Source organism: Drosophila elegans, unplaced genomic scaffold (assembly GCF_018152505.1).
Source record: "Drosophila elegans isolate 14027-0461.03 unplaced genomic scaffold, ASM1815250v1 contig_520, whole genome shotgun sequence".
Classification (NCBI taxonomy): domain Eukaryota; kingdom Metazoa; phylum Arthropoda; class Insecta; order Diptera; family Drosophilidae; genus Drosophila; species Drosophila elegans.
Genome location: NW_024545903.1, coordinates 316,761 through 332,990, shown reverse-complemented (window position 1 = coordinate 332,990; position 16,230 = coordinate 316,761). Strand labels below are relative to the sequence as shown.

At 39.2% G+C, this 16,230-nt stretch overlaps 3 protein-coding genes across 3 annotated transcripts; 1 reads left to right on the top strand and 2 right to left on the bottom strand.

The window, feature by feature from the left end:
* Nucleotides 1-4,428: 4,428 nt before the first annotated feature.
* LOC108143650 (lysyl oxidase homolog 3B) lies at nt 4,429-7,262 on the bottom strand. Its single transcript, XM_017268162.1, has 4 exons — nt 7,018-7,262; nt 5,501-6,446; nt 4,861-5,018; nt 4,429-4,805 (listed from the first exon to the last, which is right to left on the bottom strand). Exons 1-4 carry the CDS (start codon nt 7,229-7,231, stop codon nt 4,588-4,590), a joined length of 1,536 nt encoding a protein of 511 aa, XP_017123651.1. The 5' UTR covers nt 7,232-7,262; the 3' UTR covers nt 4,429-4,587.
* A 5,578-nt stretch (nt 7,263-12,840) lies between these two features.
* LOC108143666 lies at nt 12,841-13,422 on the top strand. Its single transcript, XM_017268177.2, has 2 exons — nt 12,841-13,127; nt 13,187-13,422. The coding sequence occupies exons 1-2, from the start codon at nt 13,002-13,004 to the stop codon at nt 13,310-13,312; spliced, it is 252 nt and encodes an 83-aa protein (XP_017123666.1). The 5' UTR covers nt 12,841-13,001; the 3' UTR covers nt 13,313-13,422.
* Nucleotides 13,423-15,098: 1,676 nt separating this feature from the next.
* Nucleotides 15,099-16,225, bottom strand: LOC108143654 (trypsin-1). The gene has a single exon (XM_017268166.2). The coding sequence runs from the start codon at nt 16,213-16,215 to the stop codon at nt 15,121-15,123; it is 1,095 nt and encodes a 364-aa protein (XP_017123655.1). The 5' UTR covers nt 16,216-16,225; the 3' UTR covers nt 15,099-15,120.
* Nucleotides 16,226-16,230: the final 5 nt, after the last annotated feature.

Below are 16,230 nucleotides of genomic sequence, written 5' to 3'. Positions count from 1 at the left end.
TGGCACTGGAATTTCGTTACCAAATATGTATGATAGGATATGTTTAATTTCAGTTTTTTAAGCTTTAAATTTGTTTGCCAGCCATATGTAATCTCAACGGTTGTTTATTTGCCATTTTGTATCTCAATTTCCATTTTTCGCCTCCAGATTTTTATTTCCTGTATTTTTTTGCAGTTCGCTTGCCCTTTGAACTGCAATTAAGATTGCTCCGCTCATATGCCAGCTGCTGCCTTAGGGGGTTGTAAGCCAGCCCGCTTTTTTCGCCCCATTTTCCCGGCCCTTTTCCTCCCTATCTCCACACTCCTTACCTCTGCCGACTGCGCTGCTTTGTCGTTTCATTTGCATTCTTATCGGCTTCTCTGCCATGTTTAAATGTCGCCAGCATGAAAGTTTTTTTGCACCCACCCTCCGGAATTTTGTTTTTTTTTTTTTTTTTTTGATTTTAGAATGTTTCTTCTTGTGTTTATCTTTTGTCACATGTGAGTAGGGCGCGCCTCCACGAATATATTTTATTTTTTACTTTTTCCTCATCTCTGCAGCTGTTGATTTTTGATATATGGGTCCCTGCGGTGCTGTTTGCCTTCGCGTGAGTGGGAGTGAACTGTGACTGCGAATGTGACTGGTAGTCACATTTCAATGCGTTTGACTTTGGTGTGAGCTTAAATACGTATACGTCAAGTGGTGCGGATGTCAGTGGTTTTCTGCTGTGTAATCAAGAGTCAGAACAGGAAACTTGCCAACGGCAAGGAATCAAAGGCGGAAAGTCTTCCCAGATAAAGGATTTGAGAAGGGCATGTGAGGCGAAGGAATTTCCACATTTTTCACACTTCCACTGAGCCAGATGAATTAGATGCTAATGATGGTGACGAGGGATACCCAGAAAGGGCTTTACTTTCACTTGATTTTCGAAACACGATAATTGCATACGTCCACGAAGAAGACATGCCCATTTACATTCGGAATTCTCTGGCCGGCAGGCAAATGTTTTCAAAATGTTGGTCAGCTTGCAATTTCATTCGAAATCCTGGGCGACTTCATTCCCAGCAAATTGTTATTTCAATTGTCAGCACTCCTCCCCATATGCAGTTAATTTTGTGCTTGTGACTGCAATAAATTTTAAATGCACATTTCCAATGAAAGAAGCGAACCGAACCCAATGAAACGAAACGGAAAACAATTTTGTGCAATTTCACTAAAACGACATGGCCATGGTGTGCTAAGGGGGTGGTTGGCTGGTGCAGTGGGTCAAAGTGACACACATATGGCAAAGTCCTGGCTACAGGACCAACAACAATCGAGAATCGATGTCCTCGGACTTTAGGAATTCAGACCTCCGCAACTCCGCAACTGACGACAAATGAAATTGTTGTTGGCAAAGTGCAGCGTTTAAGGAACACACATTCGCTTCCATATTGCATTTGTATATTGCATTTGGCCAGCAATCGTCCTTTGCCATTTGCAGTCTTATGACAGTTTTTAAAGCAATTTTCTATGAGTGTAAATTTGGTTTAAGTTGGTCCTTGGCGACAGGATTTTACACTTATTCTCTTGTGGAGAGTTTAACCACATTTAATAGTACAAGTTTTGTGGTTTTTATAGCAAAAGGTGTGGGAATTATCCAAGAAAAATTGGTCTTGATTGAAGTGAGTAAGTCAGCAGAGATACTTATGAGTGTATTGTCTTTCTATTAGGTAAATTAAATTAAAAATACAAACTTTAAGCGCAAGAGATCTTGAAAAATGTTTCTTATTCATTTTGGTTTTAAAATAAAAATTTAAAATTCCTTTTTACTACATGAACATAAAAATCACTTTTTGCTTTTTATTTCAAAGTTCCTCAAAATTTTTTAATCGGTAATTTGTTTTAATAATGCTCGGTGGAATTTGAATTGATATACTATATATCGTAAAATTTTATTTTTAAAATATCAGTTTTTATGGCGTTATTTATGTTATATGGTTATTGCTTGTTTTGCCACCGACATGTTGGCAAAGATTCTGAATTTTAAACGCGGCTAATTGGGAATAAACTCATTAGACGCCAGGCAGCCACCCTTTAAAACACCTTTCACCGCACACACGAGAATAGAGCGCCCGTGTGGCAAGCTGATGATAGCACCACCCACTCCCATTTCCATCCATTTTCCAGGGTTTCCACGCGAAATTCAGCGCACATTTGGCTTGTTATCATTTTCATGGTTTGTGCGACACATTGATGGCGCAAGAGAGAGGGGCGATGGCGACAAAAAGAGACGGGTAGCTTGTTGGCTCATTTGTGTGCGCATTCATTGGCATTTGTTTGGAAAGGGGGCTACATTTGTTTTAATTATTATGAAAAGCAAATTGCATAATTAAAAATTTTAAATTCGTTTTAATTTTTAATTACAATTAATTCGATGCACAGCTTTTTGAATATTCCAATGAAGCGGAAAAGGTTAAAAGCCAATAGGTAATAGAATGAGTGTGCACTAATGGGTTAATTGCCAGCACTGGGATTGCCTCACACATTGGAGTGAAAATCCCCAAGTTATATCCCAATTAAAATGCTGTGGAGATGGCTTAGACCGTCGACTCTTATCAGGAGCGATTTTTCAGGCCAGACGGAAGATTTTTCGTCCACTATGATGGATGGTCGCTTGCATGTGAGGCAATCAAACGGTCGTAATGTCATCAACACCAGCCATAAGTGGTCAGCAGGACCAAAGGATCTCGAACTCGCACTCGCACACGTGCACACATGACAGGATGATGATGATGAGTCACTTTGGTCACGAAGCTATTTTTACGCTTGATTACACGATAAATGAAAATCAAACGTTTGATTGCTTAATGCCTGGGACTAAGGGTCATCCGCACCACCCACTCTACTGAAACCAAACCACCCGCAGAAGTGCTGCAATTTTGCCAAACTACAAGTCTCTAGAGAAAGCGAACGGAGAAGTGTGCACTGAGAAAAATGCCTAATATAAATAATGCACCTTAGAAACATACTGTGTTTTTGAATAGCGATTTTGGAAGTCATAACACAGTTTTATAGAAATAAAATACGAAAAAAGTTTTAATATATTATTTTTTCTATTTTTGATGTGTTAAACCAAAATTTTCAAAATTTTAGGAATAATGACCTTAAAGATATACCTTGTCCATAAGTAAATTAAGTAAAAGCACTATATTGGCAAAAAGACTAACCTCGACCTTAGTGTCATTATTCCTGAAACTTACTTTTTTAAGAAATTTCGTATCAAAAATATTTCTGAAATTTATTTATTTGATTTACTCAAACGTTTTTTTTTTTTCATATTATGAATTTAGTGAATTTTAATTATAAAAGGTTTACTTTTTTTAGTGTGATTTACCGGGGTCAGTGAGTGAACATTTCAATTATTTATATGCTTGTTTGTCTCCCTCGCTCTTTTTGATCTGCATGGGTGGTTGGGTGTTTAGATGGGTAATACGGGGGGTTCGTGGGTGTGCACGTGTCTGATAGCACGAAGAACTCTAACACTTGACTGCCTTCTCCCGGTTATCATTTATTTTTTGCTTCCCTTGGCCGGACTTTGACTGATTTGATGATAGTTGAGTGCGTTCCAGAAATTTATTGCCCAGTTCCAATCTAACAGTCCAACACCTCTTCGAGTCGGTGATGGAAATCTTCCTGCTTCGCACCTTGATTGATTTGTTAATCTCCAAACGAAATACAAATTAAAAGCTTTTTGTTTTTTCCCACTCCAAAACCCGCATAAACCGCTTATGTTAATTAAATTTCTGGGGTTATTCAATGTACAAAGTTAAGAGCTCTTCCCCCAATCAATCAATCCGAGGAAATGTCTTAAGAGGAAATCCTTTTAGTTGTTTGTTGTTGTTATGCATTCGCAACTTAGTTTAACAGCAAATGTATTCACATTTTTGACTCAGAACAGAAGGGGTTAAATCATTGGGAGGTCGACGTCCTAGTATATTGATGAGTGGGGTTAGTTGCTTGTCAAAGCTTCTTGAAATAAGAGCTAAGTAATCAATAACCAAATGCCCCCTAAGATTGTTGAAAATATCTTAAAGGGTAAAGTTTTAATAAAACGAGAAATAGAGAGATTTCGATATTTTCTGTTTTGCTTAAAACACAAATTTACCATACCAAATTTTAGATAGTTACTTACTTTAAAATTTGTTTTAATATTTGTATTACATTTTTCATACTAAAACCTTGAAAATTCTTTAAATAAATTCTTTTTAACACTTGCATCACTCACCGTAGTTTAATGTAGCACAGATCTTTAGCTTGCTTTGATTTATATTACTAGTAGTTTCACTTCAACACTTCAACAAGTCCCCTGCCATCGACACTTGATAAATGCTTGGCTGGTTCCGAAAATCTTGGTGTCTCAATGTCGGTGACATATTTACAGCCCACTGCCTTTCAAGTTCAGATCAAGACCTTTAGGATGTGCACTTTTAATTAATTCGCATACGAGTTAAGGTTAAACAGATAGAAACGTAGGAAATGTACAAGCTCCCTTTGGTTATTCATAGTATTTGGCACTTTTTGATTTGGTTCCAGTCCACCGCCCACTTAATCCTAACCTTCCACCCTTCAAGGTCTTCCCAGCTGGCAGTTTTGCACCCTGGCAAAGTTTTCAGTGTATATCAGATCGCAGATGGCAGCGTTATTATCATAGTTCATTTCGGCCACCTTGAACTCTGGATTAATGGCTATCTTGAGAACATACGAGCCGGGACTCAGGTCTGTTACATCCACCCATTGGCAGTCCAGATTGTAGAGATACACGTCCGAGCAGTTAATGGATATGCCTGTAATTATGGGTTTTGAAATAAATACGCAAATGTATCGTGTCATTAATTTTACCCTGATCTCCGTAATTGGCACAACTGTATTTCTTCGAAACTCCAGGCAGGCAATTGCTGTCCTCCAGGCAAAAGGAGGCCTTGTGTCCTTGGGCCACTTTATGTCCTCGCAAATCGAAGATGTCAAAGGTAGCAAAAACCTCCATGCTGTGGAAGTGCCTGAGAGAAAAAAATATTTCCTTTTTCAATTCACTCAATGTACAATCGGATTTATCCTTATATTAGTACAAAATATTAAAAAAAAAACAAAAAACCCCAAGCACGGCAATTCATTGTTACAGTTTTAAATTTTACTAAACTTAAAATCGACAAACAAATACAGATTAAATATTTTTAATGTGCGTATTGGTCTAGATTAACCAAAAATCATTCCTTAAAATGTAGTTTGTATTATACTTCTTTGTGAAAAGTCAGCATAGTATTATAGTAAATATTATTTGTTTAGAACAAATTTGAACAATTTTGTTTTTGAATACGTGGGTTTTACCTATAAAAAACTTTTTGCTTGCTGTTCTTGTTATTTAAGTTATTGATCAAATAGTTTTATGATAAAATGCTGAAACTATTATTTTAAAAGTAAAACCGAATATTTATAATTTTAAAATGATTTGGATAACAACGTTTTTTTTCTGTGTACTTACATATGGCACATGTGCCACTCCCACTGGCTCTTCTCCTTAAATGGCCGGAAATCGGCGTTGCCCGCGTTGATGGCAGCTGCTGTGAACTTGAGCAGCCGCCTAGATCGGTACCGCCAGTGGGGATCATCCCGCTGGATTTGATACGCCTCGTTGGCCACACAGTTCTCCTCCATGGCGCACTGCATCAGCAGCATGGGTCGGTCCTCCAGATGGGCTGTCTGCTCGATTTCCAGGTAGTCCATCACCAGATCGGGGGCGAAATAGTCACAGATCACGGCGGCCACGTGTTGCCGGTTGCCATGACAGCTGACTATCCCCTGACTGGCATCGTGATGCAGGCAGTCGGCCAGTTCCGTTTCGTTGCCATAGCATTCGCTGCCACTCAGCACGGGTCTTGATACATTGGAGCCGCCGAAGAAGTCCGTTTGGAAGGCCTCACTGGCGTAGCCCAAGCCGAGTTGTCGACACACGACATTGGCCTCCAAAAGCGACCAGCCATCGGCGCACACACTGCCCCATCGACCGCCATCCAAGCTGACCTCCACTCGGCCCTCAATTCTAGACCTGCCGCCACGCAATCTCACATATAAACGGGAACGTGATCGAATTGGATACTTGGGCAGGTCTTCATCCCTGAGGATGGGCGATGGTGCAGGGATCTGGGCATTTTCCGGCGGATAGCACACCACGCCAGCCGCCTCCCCGGGCTCACAATCGTTCTCGCCCCATCCCTCGAAATGGCAATTCACTAGCTCCTGCTCGTGACCTTCGCAGAAGAGGTTGTCCATCCAGAAGCGACGACGAGCGGGTCCAAAGAAGCCGCTTCTGGTGTACCTCCTCATTCCGGGGAAACCCAGCTGTCGGCACACAATGTCACCTTCAACGGCATCCCACTCGTCATCGCAAACAGCTCCCCATTTGCCATTGTGCAGGACCTCAATGTTGCCTGAAAGGATAATTTGAAAATAATAAATTATTTGGAATAAAAAAACTATTGCCAATTCCAAGGTAAATACAAAAATCTTCAAAACACTTAATGAGATTTTTACGGTTTTGGAGTGTATTCATACTTTTTTGAGTTCACAATTTGTAAGCCAATTTTTTCAAAAACAATGGCTTATTCCTTTTACATCTTGCTCCTTAGCTACAATATTTTTAAGCTTGTAAACATAAAATTTGTATTGCATTAAAAAATGAAGCTGTTTTTAAATCAGATCTACTCAAAATCTTTATGTCGCTATAGTATCCAAACACGAGCTGAACCAGTGGATGATGAGTCTTTCAGAAACGGAAATCCAAATTCATGTACAAGCAATTAATTTAGCCAATAGAAAATAAAGATAGACATCAAAAAAGGGAATAATAAATATAAAAGGTGTAGAATTTTAGAAAATGTAACCAAAGGAAAATAATGATTATTTTTTATTGTACCCATCTTTTTGGGTGTTAACATGAATACAAATAAATTTTGTGTCCATGTCCTTTGTCTAGGAGTAGTTGAATAGGTTAATTCTTACCTTCGTATTCGTTATCTCCGCCCACCAGTCGAATGGCTCCCTCCTCCTTGTTGAGGACCTTTATGTACCTGTGCACCAATCTCTGGCGCTCCAGGCGAGCGTCCTCCAAGGATCGGTGTTGCACCACGGCATCGGCCAGGTGGAAGGCGAGTACAGCCAGGCACAAGAGTTTGGGCCCCATCTTAAGGTCCTTTCGATCTTCGACTGCGCACATTTACCCGCCTCGGCGTTCGCACGAAAACTGAAGCTCAACGCAAATATCTGAACGCGAACAGAATCATTTAACTATGAACTGGCCAGATACAGAGATACAAAGATACATAGATAGACGGTTAGATGGGTACGTAGGTAGGTGGCTTGTTAGGTACATATTCAGATATCAGATGCGGTTCAGAAGCTCGCTCAACTGACGTCATTGGGCGCCCGACGAGGGCGGAGATCGAGAGTTAAGTCTGAAATCCCAAAGCCGAGTGTACAGAGCGCGGAGAGCACCGAGCACAGATCTCGGCTATATCCACTAGCGATTCCAAATCCAAAGCTGAATCTATTTCCCGCACGTATGCATGTCACTTAATGAGATTTTCATTTTGAGGCAACACTGACATTGCTGCTGTTCAAGCGAATTGGCAAATGGTAAACTGGAAAAAATGTATAGCTATAACAAGAACGCAATTCATGTCTACTTTTCAGCTGAAAGAAAATAATGAAAAGTATAATAGTTTTATATAATTAATTGTATACATTAGATACATAAATATATTTTGAATTAAAGATCAAAATTTAACGTTTTATTTAAACCAAAGTACAAACACTTATTTACATAACATATGTACTAAACAGTTTCAAAGTAAACCATTTAAGTAGGAATAATAAAAATAACAATTTAAAAAATGTGTCCATCAAAATTCTCCCAGTGCATGTCGAAGGCCAAACAAATGTTGCTCTATAAATAAATGCGAAAAGGAAGCACTAACCCATCTAGTTTATCACACAACAAAAAAACCATTATAAAATATTTCTCACACCCATTACAAACATTTAATGAGAGCTTTGTTTGAACCCTGAGCTCACCTCCTCCTCCCAGCCACAAAATAATGCATTGCCAAATCCAAAAATGGGAATGAAAATATGGAAACGAAGCCATAATTTCAAATCTGAGTGAACACGACCCACATATTAATGTAAATCTGCTGTTCGGAATATAACTACATATGGTACGAGTATCTGGCTTTGGGTGAGCAAACCGGCAAAATCATCGTCATCGTGGGGAAGCCCATTAGTTTTGGCATGCAGCCATTTGAAACATTGCATGCAACATCATGGCCAACATGACATTGACACTGAAACCATCGCAACGGAAAAACAAACCAAAGCTTCCATACAAAGGAAAACTAAAAGCTAAGCGGTAATGCCGTTTACCCAGTTTTATTTTGGGGGAGTATAATCGGTGGATATGGGAGGCTCATTAGCAAAAGTGCCAGCAGCATAATCGTAATTGGAAATCAAGCTCGATTGGGTCAGCTTTATATGAGGATGGAGGGGGAACTGAAACCCATTGAAGCGTGCATCCATACATTTGCTGGATAGATTTTCAAGATCAATGTAGATCACAAGCCGGCAATTGTTTACTCAACCCGATGGATGAATTACAGCTTGTTGTTATTGATCGCATAGGGTAGAATCGTTGAGGAACATGAGCCAATTCACAACAACAATTAAAAAATGTGTTACCACAATAAAACTGATTTTAAAAAATAATTAATCTACACTTTTGATGTTCTTAAAAAAGCACTTCATTTCGTTTATATATAGACGTGTTAAACATTTATAACATAGTTGTGCTATAACTATGTAGCCCATTAATTGCCTAACTACCAAAAAAAACCCATTTCTTTCAATATTCACAAATACAATTCTATAACCAACTCGAACGCATAACTATGCCAGAGCAAATATGTAAGTAATTGATAAGGTCCAACATGTATAGTATATCTATGTAAATATTCATGGGACTGCCTGCACGAAGCGATCATAAATATTGGCCAGAGAAATTAATTGGATAAACGTTTTACGATATTGAAATATGATGGGCAGGGAGAAAGGGAGCATCTCGCTACTTGGCCATTCGAAAAATTCCCACACAATTCAAAGGGGGCTAAATTTTATGAGTGCGTAAATTCCATTCGGATGGCCGCAAGGGCTAAAAGGGCATAGAGGACATGCCGCAATCCTGGCGCAACGTCATGCACCAAGGTAATAAAATTCGATAGAAAATCGTGTAATAAAATCATTACACACAAGAACCAGAAGCAGGACAATGTCTGCCCTCTGTTTCTGGCTGGCATTCTCTGCCAATCCGGCACTAAAATCAAACGGGTCCTGCAACACCGCAGGCGTCTGACCAATCTGCAGCACCTCCGCCGACTCCTGATCCTTTGGCTCCACCTCAGCTTCAGCTTCAGCTCCTCCGGGGATATAAAAAGCAAGCGGCAACGTGAGGCGACAAGTCCAAAGCTCCGAGGAGCCTCCTTTGGCCAACAATAAAATGAGGGAATCGAGGAGGAGATGAACAAGAAGTAACGACAAAGTGGAAACCAGCGGGAAAATAATTTGTGTGGGAGTTGCCCAGCCCAGGGGTATGATTCCTTGGAAGGAGGCACTAGGCACTGGGCACCAGGCACTAGGCACCAGGCCCAGAACGGATAAAAAGATAAAAAATGGTTAAGGGATATTGAAAGGCGGTAAATTGCTTTATTACTTAAGTGAGCCAGAGATGATTAGGTTCGCGTTGGCCGCAGTTGCTGCAGTTTGCCTTGCGGGGACTCATTAAAACGGAGTTCCTGCATCGGACTTGGGAAATGGAAAATGGAAAATGAGAAAGGAAAATGGATAATAATAAAAAAACAGGGCTTTAAGTGGGTGTAAACAAAACCTAACTTGTAATAATATGGTAACATAGCAGGATTCTTTTTGGTGCCCATAAACTTCATCAAAATCTGGAAATATATTTTTTATATTAAACCCAGAGAAAAACACCATAGTAAAATTAAACATTAAAATATTTTAATGTAACAATGTTTTCCAAATTATAAAGTTACTTATAATAAACTTAAAACATGTTGATGTAATTATTAACATATTTATTTGGTCAATCCAATAGAAAAATTGGGCACATTTAAGACACTTTTTAAAATATTTTAAATTTATTTAATATATATTTTAATGCTTATAAAAATTATTATTTTCTTTTCTTGGTAAACTATATATATAATTTCTAAAATCTTTATTAATTGAGATGGTCAAAAGCTTCTTCTCCCCCTATAACAATCAGAAGCACATAACTTAATTTAGAGCAAAGACCAGCCAAGACATTAAATCTTTTCATAATGATATCATACAGTCGTAACACATATAGCGAGGCTCATTTGGACATTAATAAAATTGGATGACGCGCTGACAGCATAAATGTCACCGAAAATGCTATTAAAACTAAATTATAGCCGGCATAACCATGATTCATGAGCGGCGAGACCTCAAGTGCCTCACCCTTTGCCTGCTGCCTGCGAAAAGAAATCGTAAAAAATATAAAATGCCAAATTTGTAGCTAGCTTATGGCAAAAAAAGATTATTAATTCTTAATAAGAAGGCAGAGAATGCAAAGAGGGCAATGAAAACTGGAAACAAAAACAGAAATTGTATAAAAAATGTAGCAAGTGGGGCGTGTGTCTATGGCTGCCTTGAAAATGTGCCAAAAACGCCAAAAAAATCTAGAAACGAAAACAAGCCGAAGAAAAAAAGTTCACAATCAGTGAATGCCCTGGCTTGAATACCCTTTTTTATGGGAATGCCATAGAATTCTCTTTTTTTTTTTGGTTCGGGCACGAAACGAAACCAAACAGAAATAATAAAATTAAAATGCGCCTTTTGCTTTGGCTCGATGCCTCGAACTCAGTCAGTTGGACACAAAAAGTCCGAGGCAATAAAAATAATAATGAAATCAAAGGAATAAAAACAACAGAGACAGTTACAAAGACTTACAATGGGGCCAGACACGATGGATGGGCTAATAGGAGGGGCAGCTGGTAAAATTTAAGTCGAAGGACATTGGGAAAATTGTTCTTCAGTTCTCGCTGGGAATCATAATGAGCTTTTCGAACCATTTTCGTTAGCTGAATTAGAAATTATTTCATTGCTGTCTGGAAACCTCAAAGGAGAATGCCTCTGAATGTTTAAGAACAGAAATGCCTTTAAAGTTATAAAGTAAATCTACTTTTCAACTTCCTTATGCTAAAGCCGTGACCAGCAGACATTTTTTTTTACAAATATTAAAACTTTCCTGCATTGTAAAAATGATTTATTGAAGCGTTCAAATTCGATGGAACTTCCTGGCAAGCTGACGACAGTTTATTTCCATTGAATGACATTGGTAGCATGCACTCAGTATCACAGCGAACGTGTTTTGATATATCGTATTTAAATAACAGGTGGCTTTTCCGGTCTTCATTTTTGATTTCCCTCTGTTTTTTTTTTCTTTACTTTATATTTTTCATGTGAAGCTTAAAAGAATTTTTCATCATTCCTTTAGCCACCTTTAATGAATATTTTAATGTTAATTTGTATTTATTAATATATTTTTTTAGTCATGCTTACAGCAAAGTTTAATAAAGCTTTCTGACTTCTGACACGACGAGACCTAAAAGCAAATACAATTTCTTGTATGCATATTGTGTAAGCCAGAAATCCTTACTCGACCCTCACAACAAGTAGCTATATTTTATTTTACTTTATTTTAATTTCGTCTTTGCCTTTTCGAAGGCTCACCCTGAGGCACTGTCTTCGCCAAGGATTTGCGACAAAACTTTTCGCTTACTCTGCCTTCTGTCTACTCAGACAACGTGTGCAAATATTTATTCTGGGATTCTTGTGAAGCTGAAAATACGAACAGATAATTCCGCTAGACAGCAAGAAAATATTTTCATAAAAACCAACTTACGTCGAGAGTCAACACAATTGAGTTTTAAATGTGCACATGGAAATCAATTAATTTTTTTGTCCCAGTTGCCGCTAATTGAATTGGCCATATCGCAATATAGACTAGTGAAATAATAAATAAATCCAGTACTCCATTGTTCGGAAGAGAGGCAGTGAAAAATGGAGCGAGCCACATGTTCCATATCATGGAATTTGTCCCCGTGCCGACTAAATGAATTATGTAACATGTCTAGCCATTTAGTGCCATAATTCAAAGCAATCTATGCCAGCCCAGACAACATAGCGCCCATCACTGGGTCTCCTCCAATAAATGGGGGCGTGGCAGGGCTTTATGGGAGAACCTAAATTGCACGCAGTCCAGACAAATTGCATTTGCATAGCGTAATTGGAAAATGTCGCGTACGAAAAAAAATGATTGAAAAACTATAATTTGTATGGGCGGCTTATGAATGCTGGAATAAAAGACATATCTGAATGGGATCAAAAGAATAATAATAATTTGTACTAATTTTATTTCACCGATAGAGTTTAAATAATATCGGCAAACCAACAATTTGGTGGGAGAGAATAGCAAAAACAAAACTACAACTTTGTTTTTTAAATTATTAAGTAAATTTTATGAAAGTAATAACTAATTTAATGTTGTATTGCATTTTATAAAATTTGTTTTATTTAAAAAAAAATAATCAGTTACAAGAGAATTAAAAAGAATATATTTTATTTTCCATTATTCGCATCCATATTTCTAGAAATGAGATACTAAAATGTATCTTCAATCAAATGTATCTTTGTTCAAAATGTACTCATAGGTGTATTGGAGCAGTTGTCCAGAAAATTCCCTTATATGCTTCGACTTTAGTATCATTATGTAAATTTTATTTGGCTAACGTCAAGAGCACCCACAAATAATTTTAAAAAATTAGTTGCAAATTAAAACCCAAACCGTTTAGTCCATTGTTTGTGAGAGTGAAATCCGAAGCTCCAAGCGAAAGATGCCAGTGGCAGTGCGTCTTGTGGAGGCCTTGACCCTGATCACCATTATGGGTCTGATCACATGCATTGGTCTAAGTGTGATTTTGGCGCAAAAAACCCTTAGTATTACAATAACGTTTTTGGAGGTAAGCTTTAGAACTTGCTGTCTTTAGTATTACAATTTTAAAACTGGGAATTTTGATAGCCCGCTGCAAATATTGCCAATATGGCCCTGATTTTGACTGAGAAAGTGCTGGTGTCTTCTCTGCTCTGTGTTTTGGGTCTGACCAATGTTGTGGCAAATGCCCTCCATGCGGCTGGAATCGCCTAAAGAACGCTTACTTTTTGGATGATTTATTTTCCCCCACTAACTTTCGGTTTTCTGATCAATGTTCGACTGTTGTATGCCTCAAAATTCTCAATATACGTTTTAATATGCCATTAGTGTCCGTCAGCTTTCGGTTTTGGGAAGGGGGATGCATGGCAATTCAAACGCGGCACCGCTCACTAATATTCAATCAAACAATTTCACGGCCCAATAAACTTTTCTAACCTGCGGCTGGTCAAAACAAGAGCGAAAAAAAAAAATAAAATGAAAACAAAATAAACCAGAACTCTGCTCAATTGCAGCAAATTTGCGCCTGGCCAAAAGAAATTGTGAGAGAAAAAAATATTTCTACCACAAAAGCCAATATAGCTGCAAAAATTTAAACGACGCTCGAGGATGAATATAATTTTTGGTGCCTTTTTAATACGCTTCGAGAGGGTATGACAACCATGATGTTTAGAAGTGAGACTTGGTAAGAGTACCCAGAAAAAAGAGTGACTAAATTTTTTTTTTTATTAATTAAAGAAGTTTATAAATGTAGCCAGAAAAAAGAGTACCAATTTTTGTACCAATTAAAGGAGTTTATAAATGTATAACTTAATAACTTTGTTAGGGTATGAAATAATTCGCTGTCAGGTGGCTTCCAACATCTCGCCTTTTTTAACTTTTAGCTGCCTTTAAAGTATTAGCACCTTTTGCAAGCTGCTCATTCTGTTATTTAGTTATTTATCAATGTTCTGGCCCTGGTCTGGGCTTGGTATAATCCCAATGGGACAGGCACGCACGGCAGACCAAATACCAAAAACCCCCCGCCAGACTCGTCTGAAATCGAGTGTAGGTGTCTGCGGTTGTTGCTGTTTGCATGAGCATTTTTTGATTTAGTGGCAATTTCGTGTAGCAAAAATTGCAAAGTGCCCGGAGGGTAGACTTGAAAACAAGCAGATTACAGGCGGAAATTGAGGCAAGAGTGAGTGGAGGAGCTAACAAGCCGAAAACTGGAACAATAAGCAGGCGATATGCGGTAAAACACCTCAGAGAAATCGGCATGTAAGTGGTGATCGCTGGGACCAGATCATTCATTATCCTTCACCAAAAGGCCATGCCCACGGGGTACACAGATTAGTCCATGGCTGCCCATTCTCAGATATATCTTCCGTTTTATGGCCAGACAATGGAAATTGTAAATTTGCGTTGCACCTATTGTTAACACCTCTCGACATCACCTCGATTAGAAGCTGGTCAAAAAACGGTGAATGCTATATTGAAAAATTAGAGTAAACACAAGTTTATTTTTCAAATTTTAAGTCATAAAATTAATTAAATAAAAATAAAAGATTTAAATAATTTGTAATAAATACAATATACAGATTTACACAACAATAGGTGCTCTTAACTGGAATCTATTTGATCATTCGAATTAGCTGTTAATGCTGATTAAACATATACGAATACCATTCTCTATGCTTTGATTCGCTTTAGGCTGAAATTGTCGAATTTATTTTTAAATTTTTGTGAATTCAAAATAAGGTAAGCGCAGTATTATGAGCTATTCAATAATTTTTAGTACTTTTATTTAAGTATAAACACTCATGAAGGCTCAAAGTCAAGACCTGAAAAAATTACCTAATAAAGCAATTGCTCCGAAAGTATTAACTTGATCTATCTGAAATGTTCGTGGTTCTAGCCATATCAGACTAATTTAAATAGAGAAAACCCATTTAGTCCCCTAATAAAACCGTTGGATAGTTTACATTTTAGTGGCCAAAAGCCTTTATTAGCGATGCATTTTTTGCGGAGAGTAAGTCATCGACTTAAACCAACTTGTTGGCCTCCTCAACCTCGGGATCAGCTTCTGCCGACCCATCGGCAGTGGTGTTCTCCTGTTCTCCCTGCTCGGTGGTGTTCATGGGGGAAACGGGTTCTGCGGCACCTTCTGGCTGGGAACAGGAACAGGCATCCCTGGTATTCTCCGCAATCCAATCGTTGAAGTTGCTCACTCGTGTGTAGACACCCGGGGCATTTGGCTTGGCACATCCTTCGCCCCAGGACACAATGCCCGCCAGGTGGTAAGCCTCTCCAGATCCATGGACATGCATGGGGCCACCGCTGTCACCCTGACAAGAATCCTTGCCACCCTGCTCCACATAACCAGCGCAAATCATGTTGTCGGTGATCTTGGACTCGCCATAGTTGCTATTGCGACACTCCTCCTGGCTGAGAATGGGTACCTCCACTTCTTGTAGGGTATCCGAAATGGGACCCCCTTCACTGAGAGCTCCCCATCCGGTGACCACGGCTGTCTGACCCGCATAAGTCTCGCTGGGAATGGGTAGACAGACGGGGTGCATATCTATGCCAAGACGAACGGGCTCGTTGAACCGAATCAGGGCAATGTCACTATCGAAGTTCCTGGTGCTGTAACTCGGATGAATGAGCACCCTGGCCACCCGGCGATCCACGATCTTCACATTGCTATCCTGACGATTGTGCTCCAGCAAGCGAACGGTGATCAATCGGTGGTAGAAGCCATTCACACAATGGGCAGCGGTTAGGGCGTATTGATCGTTAACCAAAGAGGCGCCGCAGTAGAAATTACCGAACCACATGAGCATTATCATCCAGGGATACTCATGGACCTCCGTCTCCTGACCTCCGACGATCCTATGACGGGTATTAATATTGCCGCAGGAGCATTCGGCACACTCCCTCTTGGCCGGAGAACTCCACTCCGAAGGAACCTCGGGCCCCAGAATCGACTGGATCCAATCCAGAAAGCTACTCTGCCTGAGTTGAGCCAGAGAGTCCAAAATCTTCTCTGGCTCGGAGGCGGAACGCAAAGAGGGCGTGGCCCAGGCCAAATCGCCCAGCGCTATTGCAGCAATAAGCAGAAGATACAAATTACACATGGTGAACTAACCTGG